Raw genomic sequence first — 16,395 nt, 5'->3', positions numbered from 1 at the left:
TCTAAGTAGTTTTTGTTCTGAGCATCTTGCCAGTTTGTGGAGTGAAATCAGGACTGAGATCCAGTGCTGAAAACTCCCCTCAAATTAAAAAACCCAAAATCAGCTCATTATTGGCAATTGGAATTTTTCACTGTCTCCCATTTGGAAATTTATTTTGGCTGGTGTCCTACACTCTCTTTATGACTGAAGTTAAACCAATGTACGGTAGGATTGTACAATACACATACAGGTTATTAAGTTTTCCTGGTACCTTATCCCATATCTAAGAAATGCATTCTTATATGTGCAGAGGTTACACTGCTAAAAATGCATTAGAAGCTGCTGAATTCCCCATTTATATTGGATGGATGATCAGGGAATGTTTAATGTAACACTGAGTTATGAGATGGACAATGTGTGTTAGTTAATGCGCACAGGCTTTAAACATTTTCAGCAACACCTGGAATACAGCAACATATTTTTTCTATTATTTATGCCCCACGTTTATATTTTTTTTTAAAAAGATTGCTGACTTTTTTTTTTCGGCTCAATTTTCAGTGCAGAGTTGTTGGTGTTGTCCAAGGTCAGTACCCTTCCCCACTATCCCATAAGTCACTAGGTTTATAGGAGTTAGAAATTTCCTCATATATGTCAGAAGGGTGCTTGACAAATTGTGCATTTGAGACCCATCCAGGTGTAGGATTTTTCCTTAATGGATGTTTCCTGGGACTTACTATGTACTTTCTTACTGCAATGGTGTGCAAATGTGCAGTTCATAGAATCTGTCTCTTGGAATATACTACATTAAAAGGCTTAAAAGTGATGTATTTATAAACATTTTGTTGTCAAATTTCTCTGTTAATAGATGGCCATGCTCTGTAAGTGGTACCACAAATATCTTAGGGTTGCATTAATAAAAACCCTGGTAAACATTTACTTTCTAATGCAGTTTTACAGATCCTGAAGGTCTCAAACCAGACTGCTTTCACATTACCAAGAATTATTTTTTTTTAACTTTATTTTGGGCTCTGATTGATATAATTTTCATCCTGCTCTGTACTAGTTCAAATCAAGTTCAGCTTCAGTGCCCCTGAGTCACAGCAGCTGCTCTGATCCTGGGTTCAATTGCAGCCAGGCAGGGACCAGGGTTTTAAAACCTGGCAAAGATTTAACAGTGCCAAAAGTGCTGGTGTTGGAGACCATCAAAGCAGCTCTCCTGTATGTCCCTCCTGCACTGAAATACCCTGCAGAGGCAGTGTCCCAGGCACTGGAATCCCTTAGCGGGGAGATGGATTTAAGCTAATTAGCCTTGATTTTCAGCAGGGGTAGTTGGGGCTGAGCTGGCACTCAGCAGGTGGAGCTGGGCTGATTTTGGGAAGCTCTGAGCACCTGTGCTGTGTGTCTGATCCGTAGCTCCAGTCAGCCTGGTTTTCTTGTTATATCACCTTTGTTTCAATATTAATGTACATCATCTTTCTAACAGTACGTTTTAGTCTTCTAATAGATAGTAAACATACAGTGGTTTGTAGGAACTTCTGTAATACTAATTTAAACACCTTACCAAGTATTTAGGGTCCTTCCATCACCATAGTTCACCTCCAGATGCTTACTAATAAAATAGTTGCTCTGCAGGCTTTTGTCACAATCCTTGCTGAGTCCTAGAATTAATATCAAGATAATTAGAAGTGCCAGATAAAAGCCTTTTCTCTTATTGACAAATCATTCTCCTCCATATTGTTGTTTTCTTCTATTGAGAAAAACATCACTGAAATGTTTTATAAGGCATCTCCAGCGTGGATCTCACCTATGGGAGGTTCAAGTGTTGTGTATTCAAACCCTTAAATCATATTTCTCAACCTGCATTGCAAATCCCTGGAGCTACCCACTACATCAAAAAACATCTTTCCTTAGGAGGCAGGAAAAGCAGGAGAGATCAAAATATGTATTATTAAAATCCATTTCAGTGTGGGTGCAGTTTTACAGTGGGTTCAGCACTTCATTTGAGCAGACAAGACTGTTTTTTTTGGTGGTGCCATTACCATGTGCCATTACCATGTGTTTATCCTTCATTAATCCAGAAGTGAGAGCACTAAAAATTGAAACATTTGTGTTAAGGCCGAGGAAACTTGTGGTAAAAAAAAACAAACTGGGGAGTGTTTACAAGGACTGAGTAGGGATGGTCCTGCTAAAAGGTTACACCGTGTGCATTTCGGGGGTACCAGCATTAGTTGTGGCACAATGTTTGTTTGTTTTCAGTGATTACTGACTGTGTAATGCAATAATTGTGTATTTGTGTGAGGAGGTAACACTGCCTGTGTCTGCCCTGTTTAGTGCTGAGCATCGGAGAAGGTGGATTCTGGGAAGGCAGCACCCGGGGACATATTGGCTGGTTTCCTGCAGAGTGTGTGGAAGAAGTTCAGTGCAAACCAAATGAAAGCAAACCAGGTAATCACATCAAGCTCCTGTTGAACCCTAATGTGACAAATGCCACGTATCTGTTCCAATACAGACATCAGGGCCTTTGTGCACTGCTAGAAATGGGAGAATTGGATAAAGCTGAGCTGCTGAATTAAAAAATACAGGTGGGTTTATTTATTGGATTTTACTGTCCTAGCAAACAGACTTTCGCATGAGGAACTATGCTGGGAAGTACCAAAGCTTTTATACAGGGCTGTATGCAGGTGCTTAGTATAGGATTATGTGGTGTTTTATTTTCTAAAGTGTGGGAGAATGTCTAATGAGACAATTAAATAAGGGAAGGAAAGCTGGCCAGTCATCTTCCAATCTGAGGGAGTAATATAATGCATTTAGCTCTTGTTCACAGCCCCGTTGACTTTTTCCTGGATGCTAGAGGAGGCATCCTTTAGTGGGACATCCCATTCTCATCCTTACTTATGACAAAGGAAATTGAATCCTCCTTTGTCAGACACGTGTATTGCCACAAGTGACTTTAAGCAAGGAGCCTTTATCGTCCTGGTATAATAAAACGAAATCTACATTAAAGCAGGTTATTTTAAGAATTACCTACCATCTCATAATTTCTCTGCTTTTAAGAATTGAGATGTGAGGACATCCTCTCTAATTAAAAGCTCATTATAAATGAGCTCTGAGAATATAATTAACGTTCTCCGGGAGTGTATGCAGTTTGAAATCAGCTATTGATGTGTTTTTAGATCTCTGTTGTATTGATTAAGAACTTCTGGCATCGCACAGATGATACACTAAAATTTATGCATTGTATCATTCATTTACAGAGGTTTTTCTTTTATGCATGTCATTATAACCTGCAAGGTATACTTTTTTTTTCCTATGTGGAGAGGTTGTACTTCCCTTTCTGTTTCCCTTTTGAGAGGGGAAAAGAGGAGGAGGCAAAACCAGATCTAGAGAGAATGGATCCAGGGTCTGAGAATAGAGGGAGAGCAGTTGTGTAGCTCTCCAAAGGGCTTGAGAAAAGTCAGAATTTAGAGAAGGAGGTGTATTAAACAAGAGTATATTCCTACACTGGAATTGCCCAGTGTAGAAACGGTAACCCTGCATTAAATTTGAGCTGTCCATTTGTCTCCAAATATGAAGAGAATTCTGAGGAGGCCATGAAGTGAAGTTCTAAGATAAGAAAGAAGTTTTGCATCTTTTTTGTGATTTTGAAGAGTGAGTAACCAAAACTGTTTGTTACAAATCCTTAAAGACTTCCTTAAGAATTAATTCAGGAGGCAAATCTAGTGTATGACAGAATTGTCTTAATGATGATGATTGTTTATTGAGAAATAATCTATTTGATCATTCAAAGGTACACAAAAATTAAGAAAAGAATTGTCACAAGAGGAGCAAAAGGATTACAAAACCTGGAAGCAAGAAAAGAATAGAAACAGAAACATGTTACAAATTTTCTGACATGAAATTATGAAGACTTATGCCATGTGTCTGGCAAAGCACCAGACATTTACTGTGATTTATAACTATTGCCTTCTTTCCATTTGCTTATGGTACAGTGGGAATAATAATAATGTTAACATAGCTTAAGGCTTTAAATATGCCATTCTTCTACTCTAAAAAGGATGAAAATGTAATTAAATAGGAGCAGAAGGGACACATTTTCTCTGGCAGTGAACTTGTGCACTCCCATATTTTGCTGGGCTGTCTCAAAAAATGTCCCGTACCCAGAATGAGGTTCAGTGCTTCTGTGAGTAATGTGATAGAGGTTGGAGCTGGGAGGGAAATGAAATATATGGAATGCACAGTATGTGCCATATTATTATTGAAATATGGCATGGAGTGAAAGCAGCTGATCACAGAACTGCTCTGTGCATTCCTTCTGCATAGGAAACAATGGGAATGAAAGGGGAAAGCTTTATAAGCAAAAATCAGCCAGTATTCCCTCTGAGTACAAATGCAGAAGTAATTTAGAAAAATGTGTTAGGCATGGTGAAATGATTAGAAATTAAATTAGGTCTGCTGGGATTGCTGAAAGAACATCAGCTGAGAAACATCACAAACTTGTGCCACTTGCAAGAATTTGCATCGTGGTCTTTGCAAAGCAGCAGAACTCCTTATGATAATGATTTAGAAAGTAGATAATTTCAATGTGGAGGAAATGAAGCTCAGACTCAGCCTTTTCCACACCAGCACCACAGCAACAGTTCTTTGCTCTCAACAAGATTTAGGAACATTTCTTCCAGCAGCTTCCCTTTGCTATTAAGTTTGAACAATTGTGTTTAATAGAGGCTTGTCATTTGCACGCCATGAGTGAAGGAAAGAGGAATAGTTCTTGGAAAAAACAAACTCCAATTAAACACTCCAGGCCCAGTAAAACTGCTGGGCAGGTGTTTCATGTCAGGCTGATGTATAATCTCCCTTCTAAGGAAAGTTCAGTTTTTAGGGAACTTTATTGCCATCCCAGCTGTTCTCTGGAAGTGGGCAGGACAGAACAGCACCTGGTTTCTGTGCTCTCTTCAAAGATCCCATGCAGCTTGGCAGGTTCTGTTTTCCAAAAAATAATCCTATTGACTGGCATTAATTCTACATCTCTTCTTTAATCCTTCATTAATTGAGACTTGTAGGAATTGCTCCATTTTTTTTTTTTGCTCCATTGCTTATTTTGCTAGGGTTGATGCCAGGCCTATGGGCTCCTAATTATCCAGTTTGTCTTTCTGCCCTTTAATAGCACCAGCACAGGACCTGCTGCTTTTCCAGTCTAAAGTTCCCCTGACATTTTGAGATCCAATGGAAAAAGAACAACAAAAAAGAAGATCATTATTGTGGTCTGCTAATTTCTTTTGCCTGCTTTTGAAAAATTCTTGCAAACAAAATCTTCCTGCTACCTCATTTTTAAAAGTGTAGCCTTTGTAGCCAGTTTTTAACATTTTCCAGGATTACTCTGAGAGTGAAAATATTCCCTCAGATAAGGTTGACACATCAGCTTGCATTTTACCTGTTCAAACACAGAATATAAATGTCACATATTTACTCTTTCTGCACTGACAGTTTTCTTGTAATGAGGCAATTCCATTCTGAAATGTCTTTATATTACAAAATAAGTTAAAATAGATTTTCTTCTTTTTTTTTTTTTTGTTTGCTAAAATGTTCTGGGTAAGTTGGAAAAAAGTTTCTCTTGCTTAAATTTAGATGTTTCTGTTTGCTTTTCTTCCATCACAAGGTATTGCTTGAACTTGAGGGACTTACTACAAAAATGCTTTCTATTACACTTGCGATTTTATGCTCCACATCTTTCAGAATTCAGAGCTATCTGACTGCCCATAACTGAGGTGATGTATTCATTTTCAGGCTGGAAGCTATCTTGAACTACACTCCAACTTTGTCATTTATTATTCCTCCCTCCCTAAAGTGCCTGGAGATCTCCTAGATTTTCCGAATGATACTGAAATGAAGGCAGACTCAGCGTGTCTGAGTGATTCTTGCTGTCTTTCAACTCTTGGCCTCCTCAGTGCACCTTTCCTTGAGTTCCAGCCTCATTTTTAATATTGTCTTAGGAGGAGTTTTCATTCCATAGCCTCCTTCGTGCCTTCTTCTATCCTGTGGCTTAGGGATACACCTTATTAGTAGCCGTAGGAGTGCTATGAGTTTATTTCAGGCTAGATCTGATGTGTGCACATGGCTGCAGTGACCATTAGCAGCTCTCAAGAGCTCCTTTTCCCAGGAAAGGATTTGGTTTGTGCAGCCTGAGCTGTGCCAGTCCTGGGGCTGTGGCACACACGGGAGGCAGCACTCACAGGGCACATTCCCGGTGGAGCTGTGCCTGTGCTGACCTCCAGTGTCACAGCAGGCTCTGCCAGGACTCCAGACTGGCATTTCCCGTCCAAAGTGGCACAGAGGCATGGAATATTTGGGTCGGGAAAGACCTCAGGGATCACTGGGACCATCCCGTGAGCCAGACTGAGTGCTACATCCAGTCTTTCCTGAGCACAGTGCCCGTGCTTTTGTTTGGCATCCCTTGTTCCTGTGTTTCCAGCAACTTGAAAACATAGTGACAGATTATCCAGGAACAGCAGAGTTCCACTGCAATTTCTTTCTTACCTATGTAACCGTACACAGGTGTTTAAAGCAGGAACTGCAGCAATCCTTACCCAGTATTCCCTCTCGATCCCAGAAGTCACCAGACAAGTCCAAGATGTGTTAATGAAATGCATCCTTTTGCTGTTTCTGTAGCACAGAATTTTCTGGTTTCCACATTCTTAGCTTTTAATGCTCTGTGCGTTCAGTAAAACCAGATTTGTTCCTCATTTCCACCATCCCTTTTTATAATTAGCACAACACCTTCCCAGGCAATTGAGCTGGCCAGACTGCTAGAAAATGGATTTGCCTTCCTGCAAGAAGGAAAGATGTTTTACTGTGGATTGAGGAGCTGACATCTGTACTGGCCTTCCAGAAGCACAGGAGTCTTAGTTTCCCAAATTTGCTGTCTGGACATAATGGATACCCTTATGTAAAACTGGTGCCTTATCCCATATAATTGATTTGATGATTCTGTGTTAAACACAGCAGTGAAGAGGAAAAAAAAATCAGGGAAAAAAACCCTCTCTTCATCCAACCTAAATGATCCACCTTTTGTAAATGACCCAGATTATCAAAATCCTTTTAAACAAATTATTCCTGATTTGTTGCAATCAGTTCTGGCTAATTTTTAGCTAGAAAGGCAACTGAAGAATAAATAGAAGTATTGTGGTGATTATTAGAACTCTGAAAAGTTCTATGTACAGATAACTTTGGAAACCACTAGAAGGAAGTGGGTTTCAATGAGGTGGTATCTCATCAAATGAGCACCTCAAGGGTTTTGATAATAAAGTTTGATAAATTCTCCTTCCACAAGATTTCACCTTGAGTAGAAGGTACCTGTGTATTGTGACAGAATTACTGTGCAACTTAAACTCTTTGGCATGAACAGCAGCAGTTAAGGGCAAAACATTGCTGCAGCTGGAAAGACTAAATGGAAGAAGTATAAAATAAATTTATGTATGTGAGGGAAAGATGTTTCTTTGGAAAGTTAATCACAAACATTGTCATGGCAGTAGTGTAAGGAGCTAAGAAGTTCTGAGAGCAGGGAAACATGTTCTGACTCGACAGCAAAGGCTGGACTCAATATGGCCAAGAGAAAATAAACCCAAGTTAGAATCAAATTTAAAGGTCAAGATTGCCTCACGTGTAGTTGAAAAAGTGTGCTGTGATGCAGATACAAAGGCAGCCATTTCAAAGGGGTTGAAAACTCGAGGGATGACTATTACACCTTCATTATATGATATCTTTGTAATCCTTGTCAGGGTCCTGAGCGTGGGATCTCACTGTAACCCTGGTACCCAGAGCCCAAGCTGACATATCAGACACTGTTCAGTCAATCCCCCTGCCCTGAAGGTTTTTGTCCAAAGCTCTGACCTCTGAACCACCTGGCTCATGGGATTCTGAACAATTTCATCTTTTGAGGAGTGATTTCATGGGAAACATGATGTTTCCCATGGACAAATCTGTCATTAAAAAAGGGGAATGGATGACAACACTCAACATAGTGATCATCCACAAAGATATTTTGTCTCTGAGTTATGCTTTAGAAAGATCAGAAATTTGCCATATACCATATTTTTGCTTAAACTGCATTCTCTTCCATCAATCAAAGGGAAAACTGTACTAGAAAAAAAAAATACAAAAAAAATGCAAAGAACTAGATGAGGTGAGGTGCTGGCAAGCCAGTCCACAAAACCCAGCTGACACAGGAGCTTGGTGCAGTAACAATCAACTAATTCTGACAACTCTCTGTAGCTGAGGATGTAAATCAATGCCACTTTTTTGTCTCAAGTAATGGAAATTCAAAGAATGAACCTCAGCAAGTTTCTGCACTTTAGGTTTGCTGAGTGAGGCATTTGTGTTCCCAGTAATTATAAACAGCAGTTTGGGAAAAGGCTCTGAAATGAATCATCACTCAATAATAATGGGAATTGGGAGGCAGAGGTAACTGGAGACATATTTTATCTGCAGGCTGGCTATGGGAGGGAGACATCTGCTTCCCACACAACCTGCAACCTGCAGGGCATCCTCTCTGGCCAAGGGTGCCTCAAAAGGCCTTTCCTTCTTTCAGTCTTCATCTTCTGAACAAGATGCAGTAGAGATTTCTAACTCTAACAGGAGTATTTGTTAGAAATCCTTGGGAAGACTGGGTCCACCAACCTGTTTCTCAAATAATTACACAGGCTTGGTTTGAAGGAAGAGTAAAATAAAGGATCCCATGATAATAATTTCATCATTTGTCCAGGTTTTGAGGGCAGCATAAAGCCAAAACATCAAAAAAATTATTCAAATTAAAAAAAAAAAAACAAAAACCAAGTCTATGTCTAGAGCTTGTAGAGAATGTAAGGCTGTCTGCATGCTCATCTTTGAATAAATAATTTTTAATTCATAATATTTTACTGTCTGGGCTGCTCAGCTGACATGTACTTCATCCCTTTCACTCCCATTTCCATGCTTGCTAAGAGCCATTTAGGAATAACTCTAATCAGCTGGAAAGGAGCAGCACAAGTCTCCAAAGCATTGAAATAGGCTAAAAATAAATTGCATAGCAATATAAAATGAGAGTTATGTGGTAGGAAACTCAACATTTCCAGTGCATCTGGGATTGCTGCTGTGTGAAATTGGACATGCGGGTGGGGAGTTTTTCCTCTTCTGGTTCTTTCTGCATTTTTTTTCCTCAAGAAATCATCTGTCACACCATAGAGGATCAAAGAAGTGCAAACTCTGAGGGATGTCTCAAGAAAGGCTTTACCACCATGGTTTGTTCCTTTTACTTCCAGTGATGCATTCCCATTTTCTGTTCAAAATCACAGCCCATGGAATATTTTCAAGCCTGAGAGCAGATAGAGACATCAGACATGTCTAATGTTACAAATTACTGTAGAAGCACCAAAAAGTTAAAGCTATGAAGTGAATGATTTATGAAATGATGGAGCCTCCTGGGGAATTTAAGCCAAATTATTCATTTAAGAGAGAATACTTCAGCTTGTGGCAGAATTTGAGCAGCACTGTTCTGCAACATGCTAAAAACCTAGGAGTAATACCTAATTTCTTGATTCCCGTTTGTTCTTGTGGAAACTACTCATAAAACATGGTTTTATCAACCCGTGAAAACCTGTTTTGAGCTACTCGAATTTTAACAAACTTGGCAGATCTTAATGACTGTTAGCAGACAAAAATCTGTAGCTTTCACCTCCTGGAATTCTGGAGCTTTTCTAATTTCATAAATATTAAAATAAGAAATATTTTAATGCTAACATCTCTATGCTAATTGTTTTCTTTTTTATATATAATTACTAATACTTTGTAATATCTTATGAGCCTATGATCAACTATAGTTGATCTTTTTGCCTTCTCTAAGTATCTTAAATGACAGTAGCAATAGCTTTTACTTTGATTTAACATCCATTTTCCCCCCTGATTCTGTTTAACTAGGATTCTCTGATGCACCTGGGTAAATATTATTTGTATCAGAACATGACTTCTGTTGAAATCATTCTGGCTATCCATCAGGATTAAATCAAATGCCAAATTTATCTAACTCATTACATTTAGCATGACCTAACACTTTTAAAAGCAACTTTAAAAAAAAAAACAACAAACCAAGGCAAACCTTAGATTTCTGCATATTCCAAAAGTGTTGATAAGTCATCTTTTTCTGCTGTACTGAATGACACACTGGGGCTTTTTTTTCTCGTCCTGATTTTTAATGGCTCAGATAAAAGGCTTGACAACAGAGGCTGACAATTCTTTGAAACACTCCCCAATTGAGATAAAATTCTTCTTAATTTAAGGAAGATTATGGAGCAGCTGCTTAAAGTAATGGCAGTTCTGGAGGTGATCAGGAAAATGATGCCTAAACAGGGCAGCTGTCAGATAATCCATATTCTGTTCTGAAATCATGGCGCTGCTTTTTGCTCCCCGCCCTCGCTAGAGAGCTCAGCTCATTTTATTATAGATCACTACTAAAAGGACACTCTGGGGTCAGAAATAGATTATTGGTCTGCAGGTAAAACAGAGCTGAGTGAATGTTCTCAATTGTGAACTTTCAGAATGGATTGAATTTTAAATGGTAGTGTGACTTGGTTTTGTTATTTACACACAAAAGTGTGTTTGTAGCTCAGTTCAAAACTTGGACTTTGCTTTCTGAACTGAAATTGAAGATGTCCATCTCAACTTTCTCAACTCTCCAGTCAGTCCACAATTCACAAATATAAAATGTGGCTGTGAAAGTCAAGCTGATTTTGTAGATGATTTACAAGCAAAAAGCACTTCAATGTATTGTTTTGGGCGTTTGTTTTTTTTTGTTTGTTTGTTTTTTGTTTTGGTTTTTTTTTTTTGTAGCCAAGCTCTAATTCAACTCTAATTATACAACAGTCTTTACTCCACATGTGCAGTTATGTTTTGCACACATCAAGAATTAGTTTAGTGCTATCTAGAGAGGCATTGCAAATAGTTCAATGTTTTGGCTGCTCTCCTGAAAATAATAAAAGTAATTATATTGGATACTCTGTACAACACATTAGTATTTGAAGGAAATGAAATATAGCATATCTTTGTCTTTTATTTTGTCTGTCAGGTAAGTTATAAAGTTATTTTTTAGATGTTAAATTAACATTTGTTAATTAAATTAACATTTGTCAAGACTTTAAAAAGAAGGAAAATAGTTACATTCCTGACTGCAAATCCTTATAGATTATTCTTTTACTTTCATTTTGCCAGGATCAAACCTCTCCTTTGGGTTGATCTCACAGGAGACTTTGAGGGCGTAGGCCACTGTTTGAGAGAAAAATACAAATATAGATAGGAAAATTCAAGATACTTTCCCAAAATTCCCAAGTTTTCATGTTAAGGTTTTATCATCCGAGGATAAGACACAGCTACATGCATCAAATTAAAGACTGTCACAAGAAATAATGCCAGAACTGGTCTATTTTAAGAACCAAAGGATGTTTCTAATATACAGGTTTTTGCCAAGAGCTTGCCCCAGAGAAGGGCAAATTAGAGATTCTTGTTTCATTTTTGGAAAACCAGTCTTAAGGGTGTAGTTTGTTTTCAAATGGATGCTTGAGCTCCTTATATTACTCTTCTTCATTTGTTTTTATGTTTTGATTGTAAATGAATTTTCAGGGTGGGCTGGTGACATATTACTTGTATTGTGGGCAGCAGGTGGACAGATTAAAAAGGAAAATTATTATTTTCCTGCAAATGTGTGGTTTAGTCGGGGCAAGGGCAGAGTCTGAAGGCAACCAGGGAGGTGGGAATGATTGCCAGAGGGGTGGTACATCACTGCCCTGGTGGGTAACCCCACTTTTTGTGTTTCCTGAGCAGCCCAGCAGTGGGATGGTGCCATTCCTGCTGAGCAGCCTGCTGCTGCTTTCCTCCCTGCTGCAGCAGAGGAATGCTATTCTTAGGAGTGGATGTCCTCAGGTCCCCACTCCCCCAGAGCAGATTGCAGGAGTGCTGGGAAGGACAGACACTTCTTGGCACACACAGACAGCCTCAGACCTCACCACGAGGGCTCCGTGCCCCTGAGTAGCTCGGGGTGGGAAGTGTTTGTGAGACTGAGAAGCAGGGAAGAGCACACACCTGGGGAGCAGAGTGGCTGCTGTGGCTGCAAGTGCTGCTAGAGCCACGAATTTTGGTGTGCCACTACCTCCAGCTTCTCTCCATGTGTGCTTTTAAATGTGCTTTTAATGCTGCTACTAACCTGCGAAATATATATACACATTTCAGTTAGTTTGTGTGCAAAACTCTCTGTGAATCCTTCCTAAAATAGTGACTGCTGTGTCTAAAGTCCAAGCAGCCTTGAATCCAAACTTGTATTTAATCATGCTGTGTCTGGGAAGAGAACTGTTAAATATTACTGAACTTTTTTTCATTAAACAGGTGTTGAGTTTATTAGCATATGTCCTATTAGCTGTCTAATAAATGCAGGTGATACTGATTATTTAATGAGAAGCTTCACCTCTACCAAGATGTTTTTGAGTATTCATTTTGATAGATGTTTTAGTGCTCAGTTCTGAAAATAAAAAATACTGAAGTTGAACTCTAATGAGGTGCACCATAGTTCCTGGATTTGGAGATTCAGTGAGGTTTCACCCTGTTCATAGAGCTGGAAGACTGAATTGCATCATAAATATTCTTGTTCAAAAGTGAATCTTTAGAATTTTTTTAAATCCTGACCTTACTTTGGAGGATGCTGCAACTCATCACATTTAAAAGTTAAGTGGAAGTACTTAAGTCAATCAGCCAAGCACTTCAGAAAGTTCTTGCCAGGCTGTTTTGGTTCAATTTAAGATGTATTACTGAATCTTTTAAAAGTAAAAAATAGTAAATAGTTGATTATTCTTCTTCTGGATTGACCTGAATGACAAATAAGGCAGCATGCAGAATCTACCATCAGATCTGCTCAGATTCAAAAGAGATTAAGAATTTTCCTTGAAAAACACTATCCATTTTCTTAGGTTGTACTGTATGAAAACAATACTGATGAAGTGTTTCATATGTCATTAAGCACATGTAATTTTGGGATTCTCTCAGTGTTTTCCAGTACAACTATAAACAAGTTGTTAAATTTCAAGTTGTTGTGTTATTTATGAGGGACAAGCTTGAAAAAGCATCCGGTATTCCAAGATGCTGGTGGAATAGAAGGAAAACAGTTGGCAGCAGGATGGCAGGTACGGTCATGCACACAGGGAACAGGATCTGGGCTTTCTAACAGGATTCACCCTGACAAGGATTTTCCCTTAATAATCCTCCTGTTTCAGATAGCTCAAACAGATTACTCGGGCACTGAAATGGGTAGGCTTAAAATACCACTTATCCCTGATTGCTGGAATCTTGTTCTGGGAAGCATTTGGGAGAACAGCGGTTGTTTTGGGTTTTAAACCAGAACTTGCAGCTTAACTCTGAAAAAACCTTTTATAGGGCAGGCTCTGGAGTATTCAACCTGTCGCTAAGTGGCAGATTTCTGGTTTGACTTTCAGCTCTCATTTCAAAGCACAAAGAAACCATACTAACCACGACAACAGATAGTTTTGAGTGGAAATCAATCAGCTTGAAGTGATTATTGCCTGATTATTACTTAATTCCCAGTCTGGCATGCCCACACCCAGCCCTATCATCCCCTCAGGTTTGGCAGACACCACAACCAAGAGTATTGAGTCGCTAAAAGGTTGTCAGTGGCTTGAAAAGTAGTTTGAACTGCAGGTGTGAACTTGAATTGCCACAATCCCTGTCATTCTGATTTAAATTTTTTTTAATCCATTCTTACTTCATACCTTTAGATTAAATTAAATTTGCCCATGTAGTTTGTTATAGTCAAGCTTTAAGGTAGAGGTTGCAAATATGTGTCCTGCATCATAAAGTCACTCTAGGACAATATGTCACTTGAAAAAGCATGAAAATAAGAAACTCATTTCACCCCATCCCCTAAAACACATAAATGTGGCTTTAATGTTTTCCCAAATGCATATGAAGAGTTATGATTTAACATTATTGCTATTCATAAATGTAGAAGGCCAGTGAATCCCTGGGAACTGGTTGTTTTTCTGGAGCTAAACTGCATTTTTCCTGAAATGTGGCTGATACGAAGCATTAGGACACTTAAAAATTGCATCATTGCTGACAAAAGATACTTTTACAGCTTTACTTTTAAATGTATACTGTTTTTAAAGTAGTTTGGTGTTTTGGGTTTTTTTTGTTTTTTGAGGGAAGTCTGTATCTTGCAAAGATGTATTTTAAATGCTTTTTCTGAAACCTGCACTATATAACATTGTTTTTCCCTCCTGTGACATGTGTACATGTCATTATATTTCAAGCATTCATTTTTGATGCCCTAAATCAGGTTTTACCTGATTTTGCAATACCAGTTTTGCTTACATGATCATACTTTCATATGAATATGAAAACACCAGTGATTTGTATAGATTTTTCTCTTCCTGGTTGGATTTCCCCCTAATTTTCTTGCTGAGCTATTTTAAAATAAAAATAGTAAAAAAAAACCCTATAGACCATCTTCCAAATGTGCATAGTACATGACCTGATGCTTCATGTTTTCCAGCATCTCAGAAGCAAGAACATATTCTGAATTGTTATTATATGCATTTGATGAGCTATCTAATGGTTTGATGACAATATTTAAGTCAGGGTTTCTTGAAGTTAATATATTGTGTTACACAGATCAATTTATTAGTGTCCTAAAATCTGAAGCATCTGTTTGGGAGCTCAATAAATCGGACTGTTCTGGTATTTTTATCTGGGATATCAATATTCAAAAGCCTTCCTACATCCTGAACGTGCTGATTGCACCTTTTACCTTACAGAAAATCAATTACCCTGCCCTACAGTAGCAGAATTTTAAAAAGATACGATCCAAACTTGAATTTCACTCTCTGATTTGACTTCTGGATGCTGTGTGTGCGTACAGCCCTTCCCTGGCCCTCGTTTAAATTCAGGATAAGGTCACCAGTGTGCACCTGATACTGTGCAAAAGCTTTTCCTTACATTTCCTAACAGCCAATATCATCAAGGGTGGGAGGGCTTTGGAAGAGTTTCTCTTGGCTGTCAGACTGGATTCAAGTTTTCCAAAGAGCCATCCCTAGTGAAGTTTTTACTTTGTCTTGATCCTACATTCCTGGCTCACCAAAATGTGGGATTAGCATCTTTGTCTCCCAGCCTGTGTTCTGAGTGCAGCCAGAGCCAGAGCTCTGATCCTGTCGGCTGCCATCCAAAAATTGCTATTTTCCAAGTGAAGCCAATATTAATAGGTGTGGGCAGCAAGAGCAGACAGGACCCGGTGAATGCCTCAGTGTTCTGCTGTTTGTGGATGGATTCACACGGACACGTGTCTGCCAGAAATGTTCCCCGAGACAGCAGCCCCGTTCCCGGACCGAGTGATTGGAGCACGGAAGGAGTGACAGATGTGCCAAGGGATGTCCTTGAATAAAACCGGCCTGGCTAAGGACTTAACCCTTGTGCTTCCCAGCCACCCGCACAGAGTGATGGAGATGCCCCCGCAGCTGATGTGTGCTCGGAGCTGCATTTTCGGGAGCAGTCCCTGCGTTCAGTAGGTGGTCACTAGATGGCATCTTTGGGTACCGAATTTAGGGGAAAATCATCTCGAACGTTTCGTTTGTACTCAGCCTCCTTTCACTTCACTCTTACTTCTGCCTGGATATAAAAAACTTAAGAAAGGACATGCCAAGGCAGCACGGGGGGAAGGAGGCATTTTTTTTTGTACTTCTGAGCAGTGGGGTTGATCTTCAGTTCTCAGAATTATGTGTAAACGTTTTGGAATACTTTTCTAGGTAATATCTGTGGAAATTTTTAGATTATATATGAATGCAGATCTAGGAATCCGTAATTTTTTGGGTTTTTTTTTTCCCACATTCCTTATAGACAATAGTCAATCCCTAGGAAATATTCCAGATAAAATCACATCTTGAAAGCACTTAGAACTGAGAGCAGCCAGTCAGCAGTTACCAGGATTTCCAGGTTAATACCAAAACAGCTTCTGCAGCAAAGAAGAATATGTCCAGCACTCTAATTCTTACAAATTAAGATACCTTTTTAGATTTTAATATAGAAATACGTAAAAACTTCTGTCCAAATTCTCTTGATTTGAAGGTAATGTTGATCTCTTTCTTAAAACCAGCTGAAAGTGAGGGTAACTCAGTAGGTGGCAGTCCTCTTAAAGCAAAGAAGAAACCGTGTGACTATCAGAGAGGCAGAGGGATCAGAGGGATTTGAATGGAATAAAGTGTTTATTAAACATTTCCATGTCACCCAAAGTCAGTATAGCTTGCATCTTTTATTTAGAATCCTCCAGGCTATTAACACTTTATTTTTCCTGTCTGGAACTGTTTTGTAAAATTGTGATAATAACCCTCTAAGTGTATTTGA

General features: G+C 38.9%; 1 protein-coding gene across 2 annotated transcripts in view; it reads left to right on the top strand.

The window, feature by feature from the left end:
- Positions 1 to 16,395, top strand: part of SHANK2 (SH3 and multiple ankyrin repeat domains 2) — a 241,380-nt gene that overhangs the window by 83,326 nt on the left and 141,659 nt on the right. For both annotated transcript variants that reach the window (XM_062494312.1, XM_062494313.1), the window contains one exon: positions 2,311 to 2,424. In XM_062494312.1, coding sequence (XP_062350296.1) covers positions 2,311 to 2,424 — 114 coding nt within the window. The remainder of the gene's footprint in view (positions 1 to 2,310; positions 2,425 to 16,395) is intronic.

This window comes from Cinclus cinclus, chromosome 6 (assembly GCF_963662255.1).
Source record: "Cinclus cinclus chromosome 6, bCinCin1.1, whole genome shotgun sequence".
NCBI classification, from domain to species: domain Eukaryota; kingdom Metazoa; phylum Chordata; class Aves; order Passeriformes; family Cinclidae; genus Cinclus; species Cinclus cinclus.
This window is presented reverse-complemented; position numbering and strand designations above follow the sequence as displayed.